General features: G+C 40.5%; 2 protein-coding genes across 3 annotated transcripts in view; both read right to left on the bottom strand.

Moving 5' to 3' along the window:
• VNN1 (vanin 1) overlaps positions 1–7,349 on the bottom strand; it is a 33,614-nt gene extending 26,265 nt beyond the window's left edge. For both annotated transcript variants that reach the window (XM_011973998.1, XM_011974008.1), the window contains exons 1-2: positions 7,126–7,349; positions 5,002–5,132 (exon numbers count right to left, since the gene is read on the bottom strand). In XM_011973998.1, coding sequence (XP_011829388.1) covers positions 5,002–5,132; positions 7,126–7,335 — 341 coding nt within the window. In that variant the 5' untranslated portion in view covers positions 7,336–7,349. The remainder of the gene's footprint in view (positions 1–5,001; positions 5,133–7,125) is intronic.
• An 8,722-nt stretch (positions 7,350–16,071) lies between these two features.
• LOC105535149 (vascular non-inflammatory molecule 3-like) lies at positions 16,072–22,215 on the bottom strand (the record flags this gene model as incomplete). The annotated part of the gene is given in 6 exon segments (XM_011974145.1): positions 16,072–16,337; positions 17,017–17,190; positions 17,865–18,003; positions 18,005–18,254; positions 20,007–20,298; positions 22,023–22,215. Coding segments are annotated over 6 exon segments (1,177 nt in total), but the record flags the coding sequence as incomplete, so codon positions are not given.
• Between the last annotated feature and the right edge of the window lie 2,260 nt (positions 22,216–24,475).

Here is a 24,475-nt window from a genome sequence, read left to right as displayed (position 1 = left end):
TTGCACTCCAGCATGGGTGGCAAGAGTGAGGCTCTGTCTCAAAAAAAAATAAATAAATAAATAAGAAAGTAAAAAAGCAAATCAAAACTACAATTATATCATCTCGCACCGGTTAAAATTGCTGGTGAGGATGTGGAGAAAAGGGAATCTTCGTATACTGTTAGTGGGAATGTAAATTAGTACGGTCACTGTGGAGAACAGTTTGGAGGTTTCTCAAAACACTAAAAATGGAGCTACCATAGGATCCAGCAATCCCACTGCTGGGTATATGCCCCTCAAAAAAGAAATCAGTATATAGAAAAGATATCTACACTTTCATGTTCGTTGCAACTCTGTTCACATAGCCAAAATTTGGAAACAACCATGTGGTACATGCACAGAATAAAGTACTATGCAGCCACAAAAAGAATGAGATTCAGTTATTTGCAACAATATGAATGGAACTGGAGATAATTAGGTTATGTGAAATAACATAAGTTAGGCACAGAAAGACAAACATCACATGTTCTCACTTATTTGTGGGATCTAAAAATCAAACAATTGAACCCATGGAGATAGAGAATAGAAAGATGGTTACCAGAGGCTGGGAAGGGTAGTTAGGGGAGGGGTGGGGGAGAAAGTGAGATTAATGGGTACAAAAAAAAATAGTTAAAATGAATGAATAAGGTCTAGTATTTGATAGCACAACAGGGTGACTATAATCAATAATAATTGTACATTTTAAAAGACCTAGAAGAGTATAATTGAATGGTTAGTAATACAAAGGATAAATGCTGGAGGGGATGGAAACCCCATTCTTCATGATGTGATTATTACCATTGCATGCCTGTGTACAAACATCAAAACATCTCGTGTACCCTGTAAATATATACATCTACTATGTACCCATGAAAGTTAAGAATAAAATAATTAACAAAAAAAAAGTTGAATAAGTAAATTCATCTTTAAGTTAGGTTATTAGACATAGTTTGTCACTGAAGAAATATGCAAACTTTCTTCTATGATGCAATGAAAATGTCTGAACAAAATTGTACTTCTCTTAACTGCTCAGAAACTCTTAGAACGATACTTAATGTCCAATTGTAATGAGCAGCTCTTAACCATGATGCCTCATAACAACTGCTTCCTCTATTCACATGGTTTCTAGTTTGTTGTTAAGACTAAACTATCCTATTTTTCATTATATTAGATATAATTAGAAACTTCAAATCCTTCTGGAATGATATGACATATAAATGCTAAATAAATTAATTAAATAAAAAAGCAGAGTGATGACAGCCTGTTCCTTTAACACTCAGTCTAAGAGGTGATGTGGTCCCAAAAGTTTGGTGTCTATGAGAAGAGGAAGCAATCGACTCTGTGCATACTTCAAACATACTCAATAGGATGAGATCTGATTCTATGAGAGCAGGGAAGGATATTGAGTCCTCCCTTTCTCTCACATCCTACATCCAGTCTTTCAGCAAAACCTGCCAGTGCTACTTTCAGACTTTATTCGGAATCTGTCCACTTCTCAATACCTAAACGTCTACCATCTCTTGATCTCAGACACCATCATCTCTCTGCCAAAATTATCACAACAGCTTTTTAACTGTCCTCTGCTTCTTTGGTGACCTATACCCTGGAATCTATTCTCTACATTGCAATCCTCCTGCCCTTCTGCCTCTATTTCCTGCTTTTCTCCTCTTCTGTCACATCACTGTAACCACACTAACCCTTTTTCTGTTCCATAGGTTAGACACATACTCTCACCACAGGATCCTGGAATTTAGAATTCCCTCAGCCTGGAATGCACTTTTCTCGAGTAGTCATATGATCTGTCGCCTCATTTCTTTCAGGTCTTCACTGAAATCTCACTGCGATGCCTTCTGATGACCTTTTAAAAATTTCAGCCCCATGCTTGCCACCCTATTCACCTTCCCCACTTTATTTTTTCCATAACATTTACTTCCACCTCATATCGTAGATAGGTAGACAGATGAAAGATATCTATATAAAGATAGATAGATAGATGATAGATAGATAATTATCTTTTTAAAAAAATGTATTACCTCCCCACACTAGAATATAAATTTCAAGAGGACAGGAATTTTTAATCTGTTTTGTTCACTTCATTGCCAAGAACAATGTCTAGACATAATAGGTAGTCAAAAAAAATTGCAGAGTTAATAAATTAAGGCAGCTGGGTGTGATGGCTCATACCTGTAATCCCAGCACTTTGGGAGGTCGAGCAGGTGGATCACTTGAGGTCGGGGGTTCAAGACCAGCCTGGCCAACATGGTGAAACCTGTCTCTACTGAAAATACGAAAAACTAGCTGGGCGTTGTGGCTCACACTTGTCATCCTCAGGAGGCTGAGGCATGAGAATTGCTTGGACCTGGGGGATAGAGGTTGCAGTGAGCTGAGATCATGCCACTGCACTCCAGCCTGGGTGACACAGAGTCTCTCTCTCTCGAAAAAAAAAAAAAAAGTAGAGAGAGTGAGAGAATTAAGGAGGCAAGAAATTCAGACATCATTAGTTGATGGAAAACATAAAGGGGCGACTGGGTTCCTTGAAATGAAGTGAATGGGACATCCTTGTGGGGATGTTCAGGAGGCCCTTGGAGATGAGGTTGTAGGGAAAGGGCATTTGGAAATAAGTCAATTCAGTTCATAGTGGAAGTAATAATAGAGTGCTTGCCTTCTAGAAACTAAAGCACTGACATATGACATGATTAAATAATAAATAATTATGATACAATTAAATAAGAATAGAGTATGCCAGGTGTGGTGGCTCAAGCCTGTAATCCCAGCACTTTAGGAGGCCAAGACGGGAGGATCACGAGGTCAGGAGATCGAGACCATCCTGGCTAACACGGTGAAACCCCGTCTCTACTAAAAAAAAAAAAAAAAAAAAAAAAAAGAATAGAGTACATGATTATGATATATAACACTGGAATTTGTCAAAATCCATCTTATCAAAATCAAGGTGTCTCTGTAAGTAGTTTTTGTGGGTTTGTTTGTTTGTTTGTTTGTTTGTTTTTTGAGACAGAGTCTAGCTCTGTCACCCAGGCTGGAGTGCAGTGCGACTATCTTGGCTTACTGCAACCTCTGCCTCCCAGGTTCAAGCAGTTCTCCCTGCCTCAGCCTCCCAAGTAGCTGAGATTATAGGTGCCCACCACTGCACCCCACTAATTTTTGTATTTTTAGTAGTGGTGGGGTTTTGCCAAATTGGCCAGGCTGGTCTCAAACTCCTGACCTCAGGTGATCCTCCTGCCTCGGCCTCCCAAAGTACTGGACTTACAGGCGTGAGCCATCGCACCCAGCCAGTTTCTGTGTTTTTTTCCTATTATTATTATTATTATTATTATTATTACACTTTAAGTTCTGAGATACATGTGCAGAACATGCAGGTTTGTTACATAGGTATATATGTGCCATGGTGGTTTGCTGCACCCACTAACCCATCATCTACATTAGGTATTTCTCCTAATGTTATCCCTCCCTTAGCCCCCCACACCCTGATAGGCCCTGGTGTGTGATGTTCCCCTCCCTGTGTCCATGTGTTCTCATTGTTTAACTCCCACCTATGAGTGAGAACATACAGTGTTTGGTTTTCTGTTCCTGTGTTAGTTTGCTGAGAATGATGGTTTCCAGCTTTATCCATGTCCCTGCAAAGGGCATGAACTCATTCTTTTATATGGCTGCATAGTATTCCATGGTGTTATGTGCCACGTTTTCTTTATCCAGTCTACCATTGATGGGCATTTGGGTTGGTTCCAAGTCTTTGCTATTGTGAATAGTGCCGCAGTAAACATACGTGTGCATATGTCTTTATAGTAGAATGATTTATGATCCTTTGGTATATACCCAGTAATGGGATTGCTGGGTCAAATGGTATTTGTGGTTCTAGATCCTTAAGGAATCACCACACTGTCTTCCACAATGGTTGAACCAATTTATACTCCCACCAACAGTGTAAAAGTGTTCCTCTTTCTCCACATCCTCTCCAGCATCTGTTGTTTCCTGACTTTTTAATGATCACCATTCTAACTGGCATTGTGTGGTTTTGAGAATAGTTCCAAAAGAGGAATTCCTAAAACAATTTTAGCCTTGTGTATTCAGAAAGAAGTATGTGAACCAACATGATTTTCTTAGGTGTATAAGATGTTGGTTTCCTTACATTAAAATTAATAGTGCTGCTTTCATCATACTTAATATCTCTTTAGTCTAGACCTGACTTAAACCACTTACAATCCTGACATATCACCTCTTAGGTTACAATCAGCTTACACTTTAAGGACTTTACTACATTAATCTCACCAGCTATCTTATCAATGAGAAAGGAAAACTGTTAATCTTAAACTGATGTGACTCTATTTTGCCATTTACTCATATAGTTTTCAAATCACAGATCCACACAGGGAAATATTTTTCTGTTCACTGGTGAGGAGTCAGAGACCAGAGATGTTCACATTGAATGTGATGATTTCTTTATTTTCTTTCTTTTTTTTTTTTTTTTTGAGACTGAGTCTCGCTCTGTCGCCCAGGCTGCAGTGAGGTGGCGCGATCTCGGCTCACTGCAAGCTCCGCCTCCTGGATTCACGCCATTCTCCTGCCTCAGCCTCCTGAATAGCTGGGACTACAGGCACCCACCACCACACCCGGATAATTTTTGTATTTTTTTAGTAGAGACAGAGTTTCACCATGTTAGCCAGGATGGTCTCGATCTCCTGACCTCGTGATCTACCCACCTCGGTCTCCCAAAGTGCTGGATTTACAGGCGTGAGCCACCGCGTCCGGCCCAAATGTGATGATTTCTAAGCTACCTTCTAGCTCTGATTTCTGTGACTTCATAATTCATATTTACTCTCCCAGTAAATACACCCATAGTAGATGAAAAATAAGCTATACTGAAACTTAAGAGTTGATCGTGGATCTATGCAATGATCATCAACAAAGTTTTCCCCAGTAAATCAAGGTGATATTCACTAGTGAATTTTTCACAAGTTGTTTCTTTACCTGTTAGGATTATTACAGGGGATCCAGTTTACTTCAGGGTCTGGGATGTCCTCCAAGTATGGATAGAGAGAGTCCCTGGTGAAGTTCCAGCCATAAATACCATCTTCTGGAGTCACAATAATATGCGCACCCTGTTAAAAATGCACCTTAATCAAAAGGGGGACTTGCAAAAGGAGCTGAGGAACTGAGTGGCAGAGTAACAACCATTTGGGCTTCCCCCCACGCCCCTTAAATCTTATTTTGTTTTCTATATTTTTATAATTTATTTTCTTTTCCAAAGGTTTTTAATTTCCTTTTTTTTCAGTGCAGTGTTGTTTCTTTTCATTTTTCTTTTCTTTATTTCTAATTTTAGATTCAGAGGGTACATATGTGGGTTTGTTACATGGATATGTTACATAATGGTGAGGTTTGGGCTTCTAGTGGAGCATTTTCTCTCTCTCTCTCTCTCTCTCTCTCTTTTCTTTTTTGAGATGGAGTTTTGCTCTTGTTGCCCAGGCTGGAGTGCAATGGCACTATCTCGGCTCACCGCAACCTCCACCTCCCGGGTTCAAGCGATTCTCCTGCCTCAACCTCATGAGTAGCTAGGATCACAGGCACCTGCCACCACGCCTGGCTAATTTTTGTATTTTTAGTAGAGATGGGGTTTCTCCATATTGATCAGGCTGGTCTTGAACTCCCGACCTCAGGTGATCCGCCCGCCTTAGCCTCCCAAAGTGCTGGAATCACAGGCATGAGCCGTCGCGCCCGACTTAGTCAAGCATTTTAATTTTCTAATCCTGCCATTGTTGTTTCCTATGGCAGTTGTTAACTATAAACCTAGCTTGTCCTGGAACCAAGCCTCTACTTGAACTTTGGCTGATAATTGTGCCTGTGTCAGGACTGACTAATAAATGCTCTGTTTGTTTCCTCTTTGCCCCAGCCTTCCCCTGCAAACATGATTCCTGCTTCTCAGAAAAAGAGGAGCCACAAACTGGTTACTTGAACTGTGCCATGCCTGCAAGTACTGCCTGAGCTAACCTGGACACCTTCTGATTAGAGAGTCACCTTAAAAAGCAATGTGACCTTTAAGGAAATAGTTGGACTAAGGGTGAAAAAGAACATCAGAACTCCTGATAACCTTTTAAATATTAGTATATATAAGAATATAGGGCAGGCACAGTAGCTCATGCCTGTAATCCCAGCACTATGGGAGCCCGAGGCGGGTGGATAACCTGAGGTCAGGAGTTCAAGTCCAGCCTGGGCAACATGGCAAAATGCCATCTCTACAAAAAATACAAAACTTAGCTGGGCACGGTGGCACGCACCTGTGGTCCCAGCTACTCTGGAGGCTATAGTGGGAGAATCACCTGAGCCCGAGAAGTCAAGGCTGCAGTGAGCCGTGATCACACCACTACACTCCATCCTGGGTGACAGAGTGAAACCCTGTCTCAACAACAACACAAAAGAATACATATTTATGGATATATGTAATACACATTTATCCATGACTTTTATCACACTTCATATATCCCTGGTCTACACCTAATCGATTAATAGCTTTTAAAATAATATTCCTATAAACCACAATTTATACTGTATGATTAACTTGAAACTGAAACCTTCACTCAACTAAAGGACTCACAATGCATTACATATACTTTTATCTTGTAATTAGAATGAAGTATGAAGTATACAATGCATGCTGGCAAGGAATTGAAAACTTGTTTGTTTTCAGATTATAAATTTATTCCAAAACCTGAAAACCCTTAATAGCACATGAGTACATGAAGGCCACTAATACTCTAAAAATAGCAGCTGGTTCCTGATCCATTTATCCTCCATCCTCCATCTGTACCAGAAAAAGGGAACAAAGTTGTTGAATTTATGGCCAGTTCCTCAAAGGTCTGCTGCTTCTTGATAATGAGCAAATTGTTCTTTTCTTAACATTGTTCTTACTGTTAGGGTAGTGTCCTTGCTCTAATTTTGAGAGGAAACTAGAATTCTAACTGTAAAATAAAGGTTCTTGGCTAGTCTGATACATATGTCATCTAAAAGTATAAAGGACCCTGACACTGGCCCTGTCTCCTAGGACCGCCCTCCTTTCTCATAGAATCCAGTACACTGGAGAGATGGTAGAGATGGTACCTGCTGTGCTGCTGATGTGATCGCTCCTTCCAAAATGTCCAGATTACGATTCATTAATGCCAAAGCCTCCTCACGAGACACTGGTGTTAGGGTGACATTGGGCAATATCACTGCATGTTCATAAACAGCTGCAGTGAAAGTGTCCTGGCAGCTGATTCTTGAGACATAGAAAAGCAAAATTGCCACGTAAGCCGGCAACTGAGTAGTCATGCTGAAGTCCAATGACTGCTGAAAAACAGAGCATGTCCTGGTATTTATAGAGAGAAGACACGTGGTGTCCAGAGTTAGTACCTTAAAAATAAACTATGGAAGTTGATTAAGAAAACGCTATGATTTCACAGCATTGTTAGTTAACAAAGGACCCTCCCTTATTGCAGTAATTTGTGAAGAGTAAATCAAGAACTGTGTGTACATTATTTCACTAGGGCTGCCTGACAAAATACAATAAACTGGGTGGTGTAAAATGTAAAAAAATTTACTGTTTCGCGGTTCTGGAGGCTGGAGGAAGTCCCAGAGGAAGGTGTCAGCAGAGTTGGTTCCTCCTGAGGGCGGTGAGGGAAGGATGTGTTCCAGGCCTCTCTCCTTGACCCATAGATGGCTGCCTTCTCCCTGTGTCTCTTCATATGATATTTTCCCCATGTGTGTGTCTGTGTCCAAATTTTCCCTTTTTATGAGGACACCACTCACATCTTTAACATGGGGAAAAGGAAAATCCCAGCTCTAGCTTCTTTTATCGTTGTTGTTGTTGTTGGTTGTTTGTTGTTGTTGTTGTTTTGAGACAGAGTTTCACTCTTGTCACCCAGGCTGCAGTGCAGTGGCACAATCTCAGCTCACTGCAGCCTCCACCTCTCGGGTTCATGCGATTCTCCTGCCTCAGCCTCCCAAGTAGCTGGGATTACAGGTGCCTGCCACTATGCCCAGCTAATTTTTTGTATTTTTAGTTGAGATAGGGTTTTGCCATGTTGGGCAGGCTGGTCTCAAACTCCTGACCTCAGGTGGTCCACCTGCTTTGTTTTTATGCCAACTAAGGGCAGAAGAAAAAAGTCAAGTGAAGGTCATAAACCCAGGGGTACAGGCCACTAAAAGACTGAGACTGAGTCATAGGACCCATTAGATTTAGTGCCCACTGTACTCCAGTATAACTTCATCTTAATTAACTAGATCTGAAATGACCCTGTTTCCAAAAAAGATTACATTCTAAGATACTGGCAGTTAGGACTTCAACTTACAAATTTTTGGAATTCATATATTTTGGAATGTCAGCACATAGACGTTCAAATAATTTTAAAACTTTTATTATTATTTTCATGTGAATATTTCAGCTCTACACTTGGATTTGCTTTTGTTTCCTCAAAATGGGGAAGCCAGGACAAAGAGGAATACAAACGAGTTACACATTTTCTATTGCTATATAACAAATTATCCCCAAATTCAGCAACTTCAAAAAGCAAACATACATTATCTCCCACTTTCTGTGGGTCAGGAATCCAGGGGCAGTTTAGCTGGTGCCTCTGGCCCAAAGTCTCTTTCACAAGGCTGCAGGCAAGCAGCCGCCAAGGCTAGTTACACCAAGGCTTGACTCCAGGAGGATTCACTTCCAAGCTCCAAGTTCCCTCATGTGGCTGACAGCAGGGCTCAGGTCCTCATTGGCTGCTGCCCAGAGACATGAGTTCCTAGTGATGCAAGCCTCACCACAGGGCAGCCAGCAGTATGGTATCTGGATTCCCTTAGAGGAGAGATTCCCAGAGAGCAAGTGAACCCACTTGAGAAGGAAGCCACGGATGCTTCGTAATGTAATCGGGGAAGCAACACTTCATCACTTTTGCTCTATTCTATGCAATAAAACATGAGGAACCAACTTTGAAGCTGCTTATCACAGAGGCAACAGAAGTGTACGAAGAATGAGAGCAAAAACAATAAAATAAAATACTGAGAGCTGGGGAGGGAGATCCAGAGCGAGGAGAGGGAAATTATATCAAATAGAAAAACTGTTCGTAGATTTTGATACTAAGTTGGCAAATTTTGTTTCAGTTGTGTATTAAGGGTAATATTTACAGAATTAGTGTTTATGTTTTTCCATTTTATTTTTAGATCTGTTTGTCTTTGAATGGTATTTTTATAATTCAATATGCAAACATGCATATCTAATTTTTTACTTTAGTAACTATAATGCATTTATTCTGCAATTGCCAAGGTAACCCAGCGGTTGTGTTTGGCTGGTCCTCCTGAGTCTCCGGTAAACACCAGCTTCTCTGACTGCTTGCTGACCTCTTAGGGCCTTTTCATGCCCAGGTGGGTGGGAATACCACATATTTCACAAGCAGATGTCATTATTATGTAACAATTTATAAAAGGAAGCACTGAAATAAAAGTTAAAACTGAGATGCGTTGCCAAGAAGTTAAAAAATTACTTATTTGCCCTTCTTAGATTAAAAATATTGAACCTCCCATGGAGTTTCTAGTCCAACTCGTAAAAAGCTTGACAGTCATTTTTCCCATGCTCATAACAAGAAAAAAGCTAAACAAATGAAAATCAACAACTTTTCTAAGATGCATCAGAGAACTGAGATCACAGGACAAACTGCGGTCCTCAAAATTGAAGAGACAGGCAAACACAGAGGGTAAGAGTGTACTGGGAGCAGAGTCCTCTATGGCTGGCGCCAGTACCATGGGGTCACTTGAACTGTAATTGACGAATTGCTGGAGGCTCAGGGTGAACAACCTTGAGAGTTCTGGTCTGTTCTTCTAAATAAAAGCCTGCCTTCAAGGTAAAGTATTTTACCAGAGCCTAACCTACCTAGGGGAAGGAAAAACTCCAACCCCAGCCACTCTAATCTTTAACACGGGGAAAGGGAAAATCTCAGCTCTAGCTTGTTTTTATGCCAACTAATGGCAGAAGAAAAAAGCCAAGTGAAGTTCATAAAGCCAGGGGTACAGGCTCACTAAAAGACTGAGACTGAATCATAGGACCAATAACCCTGTCCCTCCTCCAGCATGTCACTGCCACAGGAATCTAGCTTTTCTGGCCTACCTAGCATATACTAGCTGAGAGCAAATCTTCAGATGAAATACTGCAGTTCGGCCAGGTGTGGTGGCTCACGCCTATAATCCCAGCACTTTGGGAGGCTGAGGCGGGTGGATCACCGAAGGTCAGGAGTTTGAGACAAGCCTGACCAACATGGAGAAACCCGGTCTCTACTAAAAATACAAAAATTAGCTGGTCTTGGAGGGAGTGGGGTGGGGGGCGCCTGTAATCCCAGCTACTCAGGAGGCTGAGACAGGACAATTGCTTGAACCCGGGAGGTGGAGTTTGCCTTAAGCCGAGATCGTGCCATTGCACTCCAGCTTGGTGACAGAGTGAGACTCCGTCTCAAAGAAAAAAAAAGAGAGAGAGAAAAATAAATAGAAATAGAAACAGTGCAGTTCTTGCAGTCAAGTATCATCAGCAGGACATGGACCTGGGAGGCACCAACAGCCTCTACTACAACTCCTAGGGTGGTTCTCTGGATCCTTAACCCTGCTGCTACAGCCTGCCAAGGTCCCCAAATGCAGCCCTTCTGCTCACACAGAGTAGAAACTGGGAGAATTGTCTCCAAGGAAATGACCTTGAGTGTAGACAAAAGCCCTAACTGGTACCTCCAGACTCCTTCAACCAAATTTGCATAGATGGAGCAGATTGCCTTTTGCAAGGAAAACATGACATCGCACTGTCCAGAACAGAGCAAGACCCACAGTGTTCTGGATTTTGCTAGCAGAGCAGTGATCACCCCAACCCAGGCAGCAGGCCCCCAGAGGAACTCAGAAGCAAGTCCTGCCCAGCTTACGCAGAGACAACAAGAAACAAGGGAAAAGGAGAGGAGAGCAAGGACTGAGTGGAGTGAGCACGGCCTCTGGCACTTCACCCGGTGAACTCTGAAAAGCCACGTGCACAGCGTGTAAAAGTGTGTCCACATACATGTGTCCGATAAAAGACTGATTGGCAGTCAGCCTCTGCATTGCCACTCAAAATATATGCACATATTTTCATATTTAGTGTCTACAACACGATGTCAATTCTTTTGTTGACATTTAGGAAAAACTATTCGTTTTTCCTCTGCTCTCACACCACCACAATTAACACAAAAGACTGGCTACCCCCAAGTAGGTGGGGATTTCTCCCCACTAGAAAGCAAGTAATTGACTCTGTAGCAGACATCAGCTGGCTATCTTCCAGTTCAATCCAAACACTATTTATCCAAAGATAGCATCAGATCCCGCATACTAAGGGCTCAGTCCCACAAAACCGCCCCCTCCTTCCCACCAGTAACAAGTCTGGGCCTCCAGATCTTCCGACCAAATGGCTCTGGGTTGGGGTTTCCATGACCCCTTTTTTTGGGTTCAATTAATTTGCTAGAGTGGTTCACAGAACTCGCGGAAACACTTACCTTTAGTGGCTTATTGTAAAGGATATTACAAAGGATACAAATGAAGAGGTGCATAGAGCGAGGTATGGGGGAAAGACTGGAGAGCCTTCCACGCACCCCTGGATATGCCACCCTCCAGGAACCTCCACGTGTTCAGCTGTAAGGAAACTCTGCACTCTGTCCTTTTGGGTTTTTATGGAAGCTTCATTACATAGTCACGATTGACAACCCTGTAGAAATGCGATTGGACAAAAAGGATATGATCCCATACTAACAGTTTGAGTGGGGAAACCCAGTAGAGTTTGTCTGTTAAGGTTTGTCTTGACATCTCTTTGTAGCATTTCTTCCTCTAGGGTATGGGGTGGGACCCTCTCTGAAATGAGGGTCTTTTGAGCCACAATCAGATTATAGTCCTGCCTTAGGGAAGACAGGGGGATGTCAGAGAGGGAGATGCTGTTTCATAAGGCCTGCTCCTGAGGCCTAAAACCCCCTAATGTTAAAAAAACAAAAAAAACAAAAACAAAACAAAACAAAACAAACCCTAACAAAGGATATGGGATTTTTAAGCCAGGAACTATAATATCACAAGTTGTTAATGTTACAAGAATACATATTGTTGCATAGGACTGAATAAAACTATTTTTGCATTGTTAATGTAGCCTATAAACATGATGATGTAGCTTGAACTTGCTCTCATGAAAGAAAAAATTTGTTTGCTTACCAGTGAGTTATATTCTGCTGTATCAGAAATATTAAGTCAAGCCATAAGAGTGGCTTCACTCTCCGTAGAAAGATTTTAGATGAGGAAGATACAGCTGTGAGAGCTGAGTCTAGCAGAGCGATCGTTTTTATCAATGACAAACAAAATAAGTGTGGTTGGGGGAGGGAGAAGAGACAAAAAGATCCAAGAAAATAAAAAGCAAAAGGTATTAAAATGTGGGGGGGAAAATTACTCCAAGAAGTATAGGCTTAGTAAGAGCTGAAAACTGACCACGAGATTTGCCTTTTTTTTTTTTTCAGACAAGTTCTCACTCTGTTGCCTAGGCTGGAGTGCAGTGGTACAATCTTGGCTCACTGCAGCCTCTACCTCCTGGGCTCCAGTGATCCTCCCACCCCAGCCTCTCCAGTAGCTGGCACCATAGGGACATACCAGCATACTCGGTTAATTTGTTGTTGTTGTTGTTATTGTTTGTAGAGACAGGGTTTTGCCATATTGTCCAGGCTGGTCTCAAACTCCTTGGCTCAAGCCATCGGCCTGCCTTGGCCTTCCAAAGTGCTGAGATTACAGGTGTGAGTTACGGTAGCCTGCCCCGAGATTGGATTTTAAAGTTCCTTTTAATAAAGAGAGGGGGGCAGGAGTCAGCTTACATAAAAATGCATGAGGTGAGAGGTGCCGAGGAAACTGGGGCAACCAGAGCGCATAATGCAGCCTCCAGACAACTGGCTTAGGAAAGAGAAGAAAGAAGTCTAGAAGGAACCAACGTGAGGCAATAAAGAGGGAAGATGGCCACCTCCTGCACACAGAGGAATCTGGGGCACAAACCTAAGATCTGAGAGCGATAGTCCCTGACGGGAGAATCCAGGAAAGATGGGAGGGGGAAACCGAGTGCATTTTCTGCTGCCCAGAATATCTCTGACTTCCTGGTCCTGGACTGCATTACAGCAGGTAGAAATAAACACTTAGGAAGAGTTCAGGAATGCATTTGCCAAACATTCTGTGGACATAAGAGGTGTCTCCTACATAACCCAGAGAACCCAGCTGCTCTTCAGTATGTCTCTTTCCAGAGTTAATCAGTGACCAACCAGAAAAATGACTAAGAGAGCCAGGACAGTGGGCCAGAGGTATCTGGGGAAGAGGTGACACGGTGGTCCTGTCTAGGAAGCTCCCAGCCTGGCACAGCCTGCAATAAACCCCTGAGCACTGAGAGGGGCTCAACCAAGATTGGGTAGATTTTAGAACAGAATAATTTCAGAAGGAAATGAGATGTGATCTGAATGACATAACTTATTTTATTTTATTTTATTTTATTTATTTATTGAGAAGGAGTTTTGCTTTTCTTGCCCCAGGCTGGACTGCAATGATGTGGTCTCAGCTCACTGCAACCTCCACCTCCCAGATTCAAGTGATTCTCCTGTCTCAGCCTCCCGAGTAGCTGGGATTACAGGCACGCACCACCACGATGAGCTAATTTTTGTATTTTTAGTAGAGACGGGGTTTTTCCATGTCAGCCAGGCTGGTCTCAAACTCCTTACCTCAGGTGATCTGTCCACCTCAGCTTCCCGAAGTGCTGGGATTACAGGTGTGAGCCACCATACCCGGCCGACATAGTTTATTTTTTTTTTTTAATTTCCATTTTAGCTGGCCCTGTGGCTCACACCTGTAATCTTGGCACTTTGGGAGGCCAAGGAGAGCAAATCACTTGAGGTCAGGAGTTCAAGACCAGCCTGGCCAACATGATGAAACCCCATCTATACCAAAAATGTAAAAAATTAGCCGGGTGTGGGGGCGCGTGCCTGAAGTCCCAGCTACTTGGGAGGCTGAGGCAGGAGAATCACTTGAACCAGGGATGAAGAGGGCCAGCCCTTCCACACCTGTGGGTATTTCCTGTCAGGTGGGACAAGAGACTGAGAAAAGAAATAAGACACAGAGATAAAGTATAGAGAAAGAACACTGGGCCCAGGGAACCGGCGCTCAGCATACGGAGGACCTGCACCGGTACTGATCTCTGAGTTCCTCCAGTATTTATTGATTACTATTTTCACTATCTCAGCAAGGGGAATGCGGCAGGAGAAAAGGGTGATAGTGGGGAGAAGGTCAGCAAGAAAACATGTGAGCAAAGGAAACTGTGTCACAAATCAGTTCAAGGGAAGGTACTATGCCTGGATGTGCACGTAGGCCAGAGTGTAATAAAGAGTAACAGAGCAGCGTTGCCACCAGCATGTCTCACCTCCAGCCACAGGGCGGTTTTGTCCTATCTCAGAATAGAACAAATGTACAATCAGGTTTTATACCGAGACATTCCATCCCCAGGGGCATGCAGGAGACAGAGGCCTTCCTCTTATCTCAACTACAAGAGGCCTTCCTCTTCTACTAATCCTCCTCAGCACATACCCTTCACGGGTGTCTGGCTGGGGGACAGTCGGGTCTTTTCCATCCCATGAGGCCATATCTCAGGCTATCTCAGTGGGGAGAAACCTTGGACAATACTCGGCTTTCCTGGGCGGAGGTCCCTGCGGCTTTCCACAGTGCATTGTGCCCCTGGTTAATCGAGAATGGAGAATGGCGATGACTTTTGCCCTGCACACTGCCTGTAAAGATATTATTAACAAGGCACATCCTGCACAGCCCTAGATCCTTTAAATCTCTTGATTCCATACAATACATGTTTCTGTGAGCACAAGGTTGGGGCTAAAGTTACAGATTAACAGCATCTCAAGGCAAAACAATTGTTCAGGGGACAGATCAAATGGAGTTTCTTATGTCTTCCTTTTCTACACAGACACAGTAACAGTCTGATCTCTCTTTCTTTTCCCTACACAGGGAGGTGGAGGTTGCAGTGAGCCGAGATCGTGCCACTGCATGCACTCCAACCTGGGCAATAGAGTGAGACTCCGTCTCAAAAAAAAAAAAAAAAAATCCATTTTAAGTATCCATTTTCCATGTAAATAGAATGCAAGAGTCAAATAAGTCATGACTAAAGGGACAATACTAGCTAAAAAGTTGTTCATAGTTACTTTAAAAGATGTCCTTATTCTTTAACTTCCTGTATCTTAATTGGCTAGAATCAAATACCCTCTGCGTATTCAAAGTTCATCCTGTTATTTACAAATGAAGTGTATTAGTCAGGGTTCTCCAGAGAAACAGAACCAACAGGAGAGAGAGAGAAAGAGATTTATGATAAGGTATTGGCTCAGACAGTTATGAAGGCTGAGAAATCCCGCCGTCTGGTCTGCCATTTGCAAGCTGGAGATGCAGGAAAGCCAGGGCTGTCGTTCAAAGGCCTGAGAGCTGGAGAGTTGATGGTGTCAATTCCAATCCAGGCCTGAAGGCCTGAGAACCAGGAGCACATGAAGGCAGGAGAAGATCTCTATCCAGCTCAGGTAGTCTGGCAGAAAAGGAATTCAAACCTCTTCCTTCTTGTTTTTCTCTGCAGGCCCTCAAGGGACTGGATGACGCCTATCCACATTGGGGAGGACTGTCTGCTTTACTCAGTTTACCAATTCAAATGCTGTTCTCTTCCTTGAAACACCCTCACAGACATACCCAGAAACAATGGTTAACCAGCTATCTGGGCATCTCACAACCCAGTCAAATCAACACATAAAATTAACCATCTTATGATGAAAACAACACTTGCATACCTTAGTACAGTTACTGCAAAAGGATTTTTCTAGGCCCTCTTCCCATTTAAATATATGCTCCACTATACATATACATACTTACATATACTTAAACTCACATACATGGAGGATGAATGCAGCTCCCACAAATGAACATGTGCTATACCAAATACGTAAAATGTGAAATTTGCACACACACTTGTTGCTTTTCAAATCTGCTTAAGTTTATTCTATTTGTTTCCGTAAGTTTATGACATCTCTTCTAAACAGACACTAACGGATCTCTTTTTTCTTCCTCCCTTAGCCAGGCTGATCCTAAAAAGGCTCTGCTAAAGGAGATCACTGGAACTTCCCAGGTCCCTGCCCTAAGCATGGAGGGTCCTTCTCTAACACTCTTCCATACAAGGCCATAACTAAGACAGGCAAAGGGGCTCCACTTCGGCTCCTCAAGCGTCCATCTCTTGAAATCTGGTCAAAGAAAACAAAGGATTAACTTCAGTGCAGAGTTTAGGTTACAGCCTAGATCCCTTCTCTGGCAAGATCACTCCTAAAGCAGTGTAGAATGGTAAAAATCACACAGGATTTGTGTTGGAAGACCCAGGTTCATGTTTCAAGTCTGAAAGTAGAGGGGCTTTGCTTGAAAGTACAGCAAACAAATTTGTTGCACAGGTGGTCAAATAAGATCATGTATAAAAATATGTTCTTCAAACTCATGAAACACTATACAAAATATTAGTTATTAGTATAATTATAACAACTTCTCAAAATAGCATACCCAGAAAAGAAGTTGTAGATGCATTATCTAATGTATTTAATTTGCACCTTCTACACCATGCAAATGACAACATTATTGCCATTATCAGCAATCAATATTTTTGTTTTAGCTTCTCTGTGAATTTACTGTTGCCTTGAATATCAACATCACATTTTTGTTAAAGAAAAATGAACCCCAGACTCTCCATCACAGCCTAATGGCAATCTAAAACCACAACTTGTATTCCATATCATAGTTCCCACGTCTTTAAAGTGTTTCTTGTAGAATGTGAACCACGGTATTGCTATACTCTCATTATTGCAAAGATTTTCTTTATGTTGCTCTACCCATCTACCCTGCTCTAAGGAATTCATCATCCTGCACACCTCCTACCTCATAATGTCTTTCAGGGGCAAGCTGACTCCCACTTAGAATGATTTGTGGGAAAACATAATGCATTCCGAATGTGCCACTGAGAGAGAAGTCCTCAAACTTGGTAAAAGCTGACCCCACAGCTTCTCCGCACATTTCCAGGTCAGTGATTTGACACTTCAGTAATGTGCATATCTATGGAAGAAAAGAAAAGAGAAGGAGTCAGACACCTTGCAAATAGTTTCTCAGCTAAATAATGCAATTTCAAACTATAAAGGAATATTTAAATTGCCTCTTAAGAAGTATTTTTCCAACTGCAGGTAACAACTTATTAGTGAATCCTAAAATCAATTTAGTGGGTCAGGATTAGCACTTTTTATACTGAAGTCAAATAGAATAGACTAGAATTTTAAAAATCAGAGTCCATTGCACATAATAATAGCTATTTATAACCCTATTTTAAATTATTTCATAAGCTACTTCAATTAAATATCTTTTTTTTAATTCAGTCACACATCTACTTGGCTACACTGGGTTATGATATAAATTATCCTTCTTTCTCTGGATTTAGTTGAAGACAATTTGAAAAACACTGCTCTAAAGTAAACTGATGGAAAAAGAGAACACACAGAAGTTGCAGCTTTTGAAACCTGAACCTGGCCTGCTGATAACTAATCAATTTGCTTTATGTTTTTGCCTTGCAACTAAAAGAACTAATTCTGTTCTTGCTAAGACTGAACAAATAATGTGTTCTGGGGACAAAATTCAGTGAAAACATTACTAATTATAAAATTAGCTAAATCTAGCCCAATTTTCAAAGAAAGGCAATGATGACTTAGAATAAAAACTAATAATGAGACCACTCTAACATATTTAAGCATTTCTAGCTGTAAGTAATATTGGCCTTGTACTGTGTGCAGTCCATCAAAAGCACCTAGGGCATAGACCTCATCTGCTCGCTTTTTAGACATCTTGTAAGGTAAGTGACAACACAGATCTTTCTGGCAAACTGTAATTTCCTGGATTTCTCTTAAGCTCAGTGAAGGTAAACTCATCAAAATAAATCATCCCCGGAAAATCTGACTGCTCAGAGGAAAACGGTTTGACACTGCTGGAATATGCATGCCAGTCAACAGCTTCAGGGTAGGTGGGCTCACGGCGAGGCTGAGACTTCGGGTCTGATAGCAACAGCTGACCACTCTCTGTTTCCATGTCATAGTGGTACACCTTGACTGCTTCTGGGGTGTAGATTCCACTCCCTACAAGCAACATACAGAAACACAAACATTGGTTTCAGATTTGTTATGGTGACCAACTAATAGAATATTCCCATGTGGAATTAAATACAAAGTTATTAAAGCATATTTTTAAGATAGATAAGGAGTTAGTTGTTAGATTGGCCTAAGTTCCAATTTGACTGTGTGTCCTCCATAAGGTACTACTTGCACTGAAATTATCATTTGACATGGAGGGCATAGTTTTAAGCCAACTTAGCAACAAACTAGAAAATCCCCCAATGTGAAGAATAATTTTAGCTCTCCACTGACGATTTAGTTTATTTGTGTTTGGGATTTGTTATTCAACAAATAACAAAGCAGTTAAGAAGGAAGCCTGCATTACTTTGAACATGGATATTATAAAGGAGAAGCTCTAAAAACCTGATTAAGTTAAAAGTGATTTTTATCACTTCGACAAGTTTTTTTTTTAATGCCTGAAATATTTGTATTTATTTGTATTTTTTTCTTGCAATTTTCATTTTAGTATAGAAGGGAAATATGTGAAGGTTTGTTACATGGGTAAATTGCATGTTGCTGGGGTTTGGTGTGTAAATGATGTTGTCACCCAGGTAGTGAGCATAATATCCAATAGGTAGTTTTTCAATCATCACCCTCCTCCTACCCTCCACCCTCAACTAAGCCCTGGTGTCTATTGTTTCCCTCTTTGTGTTCATGTGTACTCAATGTTTAACTTCAACTCTTAAGTGAGAACATGTGGTATTTGATTTTCTGTTCCTGTGTTAACTCGCTGAGGATAATGACCTCCAGTTGCATCCATCTTGTTGCATAGAACATTATTTCATTCTTTTTCATGGCTATGTAGTATTCCATGGTGTATATGTATCACATTTTCCTTATCCACTTCACTGTTGATGAGCACCTAGGTTGATTCCATGTTATTGCTATTGCAAAAAGTGCTGCAATTAACATACAAGTGCATATGTCTTTATGGTAGAATGTTTTATATTCCTTTAGGTATATACCTATTAATGGGATTGCTGGGTCGAATGGCAGTTCTGTTTTAAGTTCTCTGAGAAATCTCCAAACTGCTTTACACTGTGGCTGAACTAATTTACATTTTCACCAGCAGTGTACAAGCGTTCCCTTTTCTTCACAACCTTGCCAGCATCTGTTTGTCTTTTATTTTTTTAATCATAGCCATTCTGACTGGAGTGAGGTGGTATCTCATTGTGGTTTTTATTTGCATTTCTCTAATGATTAGTGATGTTGAGCATTTTTACATGCTTGCTGGCCACGTGTATGTCTTCTTTTGAGAAGTGCCTGTTCACGTCCTTTGTCCATTTTTTAATGGGATAGTTTGTTTTTTGTTTGTTGATTTAAGTTCCTTATGGATTCTGGATATTAGATCTCTATGGAATGCATAGTTTGCAAATATTTTCTTCTGCTCTGTAGGTTATCTGTTTACTTTAAACAACAAGATTTATTTCGATATTACTAATGCACATTGGCTAGGAAATTTCTTAGAACTGGCTTTGATTTTTTTATGTGACTTCCTCCAGCCCCAATTTCCTTTCAAGTAAAATTGAGATAATAATGTTTGCCTCCTTTATTCACAAGGACAATGAAGTTTCCTTAAGTAGAAACAAATGCTGTTATTAATTTTGTGATCTTAAAATTGGTAATAAAGTTATTAAACAAAAGTGTGTGGCTTGAAAATCAATGAAGCCTTTTTAAGACTGTCACTCCCACTTGGCACATGCCCGCATGAGTTACCTGTCATGTGCATGCTGGTGTTGTGGGTATTTGCAGCAAGTAGATTGACTCCCATGGCCTTGGCACATGCTGAATGGAAGGGAACAGTCGAGAGGAGGGGCAGCATGTTGTACCATGCTGTGGGGTAGAGAATGCTGTCAACTTGAAACTCATCCACCACCACCACAGCTGGGTCATGAGAAAAAATGTCAAAGCAAGTAAAAATGCCAGACTTCCCAAAGGGTGTGTCAAAAGTCACAAGTTCTGAATCCTTGGGGATATCGAATTGAATTTCAGGTGCAAAAAGGTTGTACTGTTAATAAAAAAGCAAAGAAGAAGAAAATTAATAAGAAAACTGCCAAATAGATGTGATCAATTAAGTCTTTCCCCATTAAATCTTTCCTCCCATGTATGTTGACTTGCAGGTTTAAAACTGTTACACATAGGCCAGGTGTGGTGGCTTATGCCTATAATCCCAGCACTTTAGGAGGCTGAGGTGGGTGGATCACTTGAGGTCAGGAGTTCGAGACCAGCCTGGCCAATGTGGTGAAACCCTGTCTAGACTACAAATATCAAAAAAATTTAGCCAGGCATAATGGCATGCGCCTGTAATCCCAGTTACTCGGAGGCTGAGGCAGGAGGAGCCCCTGAATCCAGGAGGCAGAGGTTGCAGTGAGCCGAGATCACGCCACTGCACTCCAGCCTGTGCAACAGAGCGAGATTCCATTTCCAGCAACAACAACAACAACAAAATAAAACTGTTACCCATACATTTGTAAAAATCATGCCCACTATACCACCATCTATAAATTTTCTTACTGTGACATTAATCAAAAAACTTTATCTTTTTTACAACTAATGTACATGTACAAACGATATTTAAAATGTGAAAATTTCTATCTTAAAATCACAGGTTGAAATCTTGACTCCTACACTTCTCAGATTGTTTTCCACTGTATTCTTTAAATTTCAGCAGCACTAGCATGTTAATAAAATAAACTTTGTCATGTGTCCCAATGATACTGCCAGGTTTATAGAAGTGAAGTGAAATCCATTGAAAATTAATTTAGACAATGCAATTATTACATATTATTAATTAGTAGGCCATTAGTAACTTTATTTTATTTTTCAGCCTGGTTCTTTTTCCAAAACTCCACTTAACCTGTGCTCAGGAGTACAGCGTATGTTTTGCTCAGGTTTTTGTTTGGCCTGTTGTGTGCATGCGTGTGCTCTGGGGAGAGCTACTTCCCATCTCTGTGGTCCCTGGAGGCCTCTTGCTCCTCCATTCTTCTCCCATGTGGCAGTCTATCCTTCATCCTTTGGTGGTTGGCTCAGGAAAGGCATGTCAACTAATTGAATCAAGGAGTGATAAGGCCTTTGCAGGGTTCTAGGAGGGAGAAATATACCCTTCCTGTAGATTTTGTTGATAAAGATGTGAACTGCGTGTTGCTCCAGCAATGTGGCTTCTAAAAGGAGAGTTGCCCCAAGAAAGAAGCTGTAACAAAGGGCTAGGAGAGCTAGAGGGATGGATGATAATTTTGGAGCCTCTGAGTGTCAGACTGCACTGAAATGAGATCTATCCTTTCTATGCTACAATTTTTACATGTGCATAAGCAAGAAATTGTCCGTATTGTTAAAGCCATTTTCAGTTGAGGTTTTGTTTTCATTGCAATCAAAAAAGTCCTAATGGAATATATGGTAGCTTAGTATGAAATGCTAACAAATTGGGCTAAAAAATGAACCTGATATTAAATCATGAATGAAACAGAATTTTTACTTCTTTTTCAGAGAACATTAAAAGCTTTGTGTGGTTATTGTCACATCCATTTAAATACTCTACCATATTCTGTTTAATGATAAATGGAAACCCAGAACCTTATATGGAACTGAATTAAATCTCCTTTTCAACTATGATGTAATAATTATAAGATGCATCTACAACAGTTCTCTTCCCAGCATTCAACAAGCAGACACACATACATACCACAAGCACACAAAAGAAGTAACAAGTTGAGCTAAGGCACAAGTGATTCTCACCTTATGGTAGCGTGCCACCAGTTTTCCCTGAGAATCAAACACCACATCAGTGTTGTATTGGTAACGGCCATCAGGGGGACACTGAGGGTCACTGGCATTGCATGGCTTCATGTCCCCAATATTAGCCACAACATAGATAGAGTTGTCCTTGGCCAGGCAGCTGAGTCTTTGTTGCACTGGTGTGTTGCCAAATCTAATTCAATAGACATTTCCTCAAACTTACTATATTTTAGTGATTTCTGAAATACCAAAGTGATACTTTATTTGCCCATTACGCATAACACAACAGCTGTAGGTCAAGAAGCAACAGAAAATATTTTAAAACTCTCATGTGACATAGTGTTTATCTTCCTGAAAGCTAACCTAATTTACTATGCCAAACTCCAGATTACAGTACAAGACTGAAGGAAAGAAAAGATGGAAGAGGAAGAGGAGGATGAAAAGAAGCAGCACATTCTCTTATGAAGTGCTCCCAGGAAGATAAATGAAGCGCTTGAAATTTAGCAGACTCTGCAAATGGAGGGGACCTTTTCTATAATCCAAGCCATAATTTGTACACGTTTGCTGATACGAGATGTGGTTGGAAACAGAAATACCAGGTGACAGTAAATAGTTTGTACCCTCCAGATTATCTTCTATAGAAAACAAATATAGCATTAAGTAGTGGAAATGTTAAAAATTAAAATAAAAAATAAAAAGCACTTCACTGTGCTGGCTCAGTTTCCTCATCTGTCAAATGTAACATAATAGCTTCCTTTCTGCCTTAGTGGATCCACATGAGAAATCCTGAGATAAGTACAGACATGAAATTGTTTTACCAAGTCCATCCATATTAAAGATATTTATCCTTGATATAAGAAGGGAATGTGGCATGGTGATAGCTGGCTTCAAATATTTGAAAGGTTTAATTTATAGGAGATGGGTCATACATGTGAACATAGCATAGAGTGCACGAAAACAATGAAAGGAAGTTAAAGAGAGGCAGATTTCAGCAGAAAATACGATAAAAAAGGTTTAGCAACCAGCTCACTCTGTCAAATAAATGGATTTGCTAGTCACTAAAATCTTATTATAATATGGTGCATCTAAGCCCTTAGAGTCCATTCCGTTAGCACAGCTTAAAGGACATAGCTGTTTTAATTACGGCCAATCTAATGACCAATTATGAGATCATAAGCCTTCCTTTTTTCACATATTTGCAATGCAAATAGTAATGCCAACTGCATAAATTGAATGCAATAATGTGTATAGTACACCAGGTACAGTTCTTGGAACCAAGTAAGTGCTCAGTAAATGAACATTGCTATTATGGATTGTGTGATTAGAGGCCATTCCATGTCTCTCTGTGATCTCACAGCCCTTCTGCAACTGAGGTTAAACTAACCTTTGAATAAAAAGGACACTTTAATGGCCTACTGGTTTAGATCTTTTTGTTTTATTTTCTTCTAAAAAAAAAAAAACAGAGAAATACTACTAATATTCACATTCATTAAGACCTTTAATAAGCTTATCGTGTCCTTTGTTTAATTTTTCTTTTCTTGACTAAATAATTTGAGTTATTTAATATTTCTCACTAGTCACTCATGAAAAAAAGCCCATGGAACTCTTTGACATGTCAGCATTCTAAATATTTAAACACACAAGGATGACCGCATGACTCTCTATTATTCTCTTTAGGGATAAATATCACTAGGGAGAAAACTGACTTTCTTTTCCGATATTATCATTATGTTAAATACTGGATTTCTCCTTTTTGTAACACAAAACTGAAAGGTTGTCATTTGAATAAGCAGGTGTAAGAGTTCATAATGTTGAAATTTCATCAGTCACTTACTTTCCCAACCTAAAATAATTTGTCTATAGCTAATTATCAGAATTATGGGTATCTTTCCCCTGGAAAAGTTAGTTTCATTAGCCCAATCAAATACAGTGCATTTTAGTGTAAGTCTCATGAATTGCAGCAAATAATGATTCATTCCTTCTTGTTCTGGGAAACGCCTCATAAGCAAGTAGATGTTGAGTCACAGTGACATGGTTTCTGTAAACACAGAGCACGCGATGTTTAGAGAATATTTTTCCAAAGGTAAAAATTCCAGAGTGAGGCTTGACTCACATAGCTGAGACTGAATGTTGTACCATTAAGCATGACTTTTCACTTAATTTTACATAGGTAAAATTATCAAAGAAGTTTCTCTTTTTGCACAATAGATGTAGTTCTAAACAGGTGCATGCAAATTTAAAATTAGCAAGTTAAATAACTTCTTAACCCATCAATTTTGCTATTTAAAGAAATAATCTTAATCTATTTTAAACCATTAATACAACTAAAATAATCTATTTCATAAATATCATATTAATTATGCATATTTTCTTTAAGAAAGTTATGCCTAAATTACATCTACTAATAATTACTGAAGTTTCTCAAAGGACAAGAACACAAAGAAGTTCAGACT

The sequence above is a fragment of the Mandrillus leucophaeus genome, unplaced genomic scaffold (assembly GCF_000951045.1).
Source record: "Mandrillus leucophaeus isolate KB7577 unplaced genomic scaffold, Mleu.le_1.0 Scaffold1007, whole genome shotgun sequence".
Taxonomy (NCBI): Eukaryota; Metazoa; Chordata; class Mammalia; order Primates; family Cercopithecidae; genus Mandrillus; species Mandrillus leucophaeus.
This window is presented reverse-complemented; position numbering and strand designations above follow the sequence as displayed.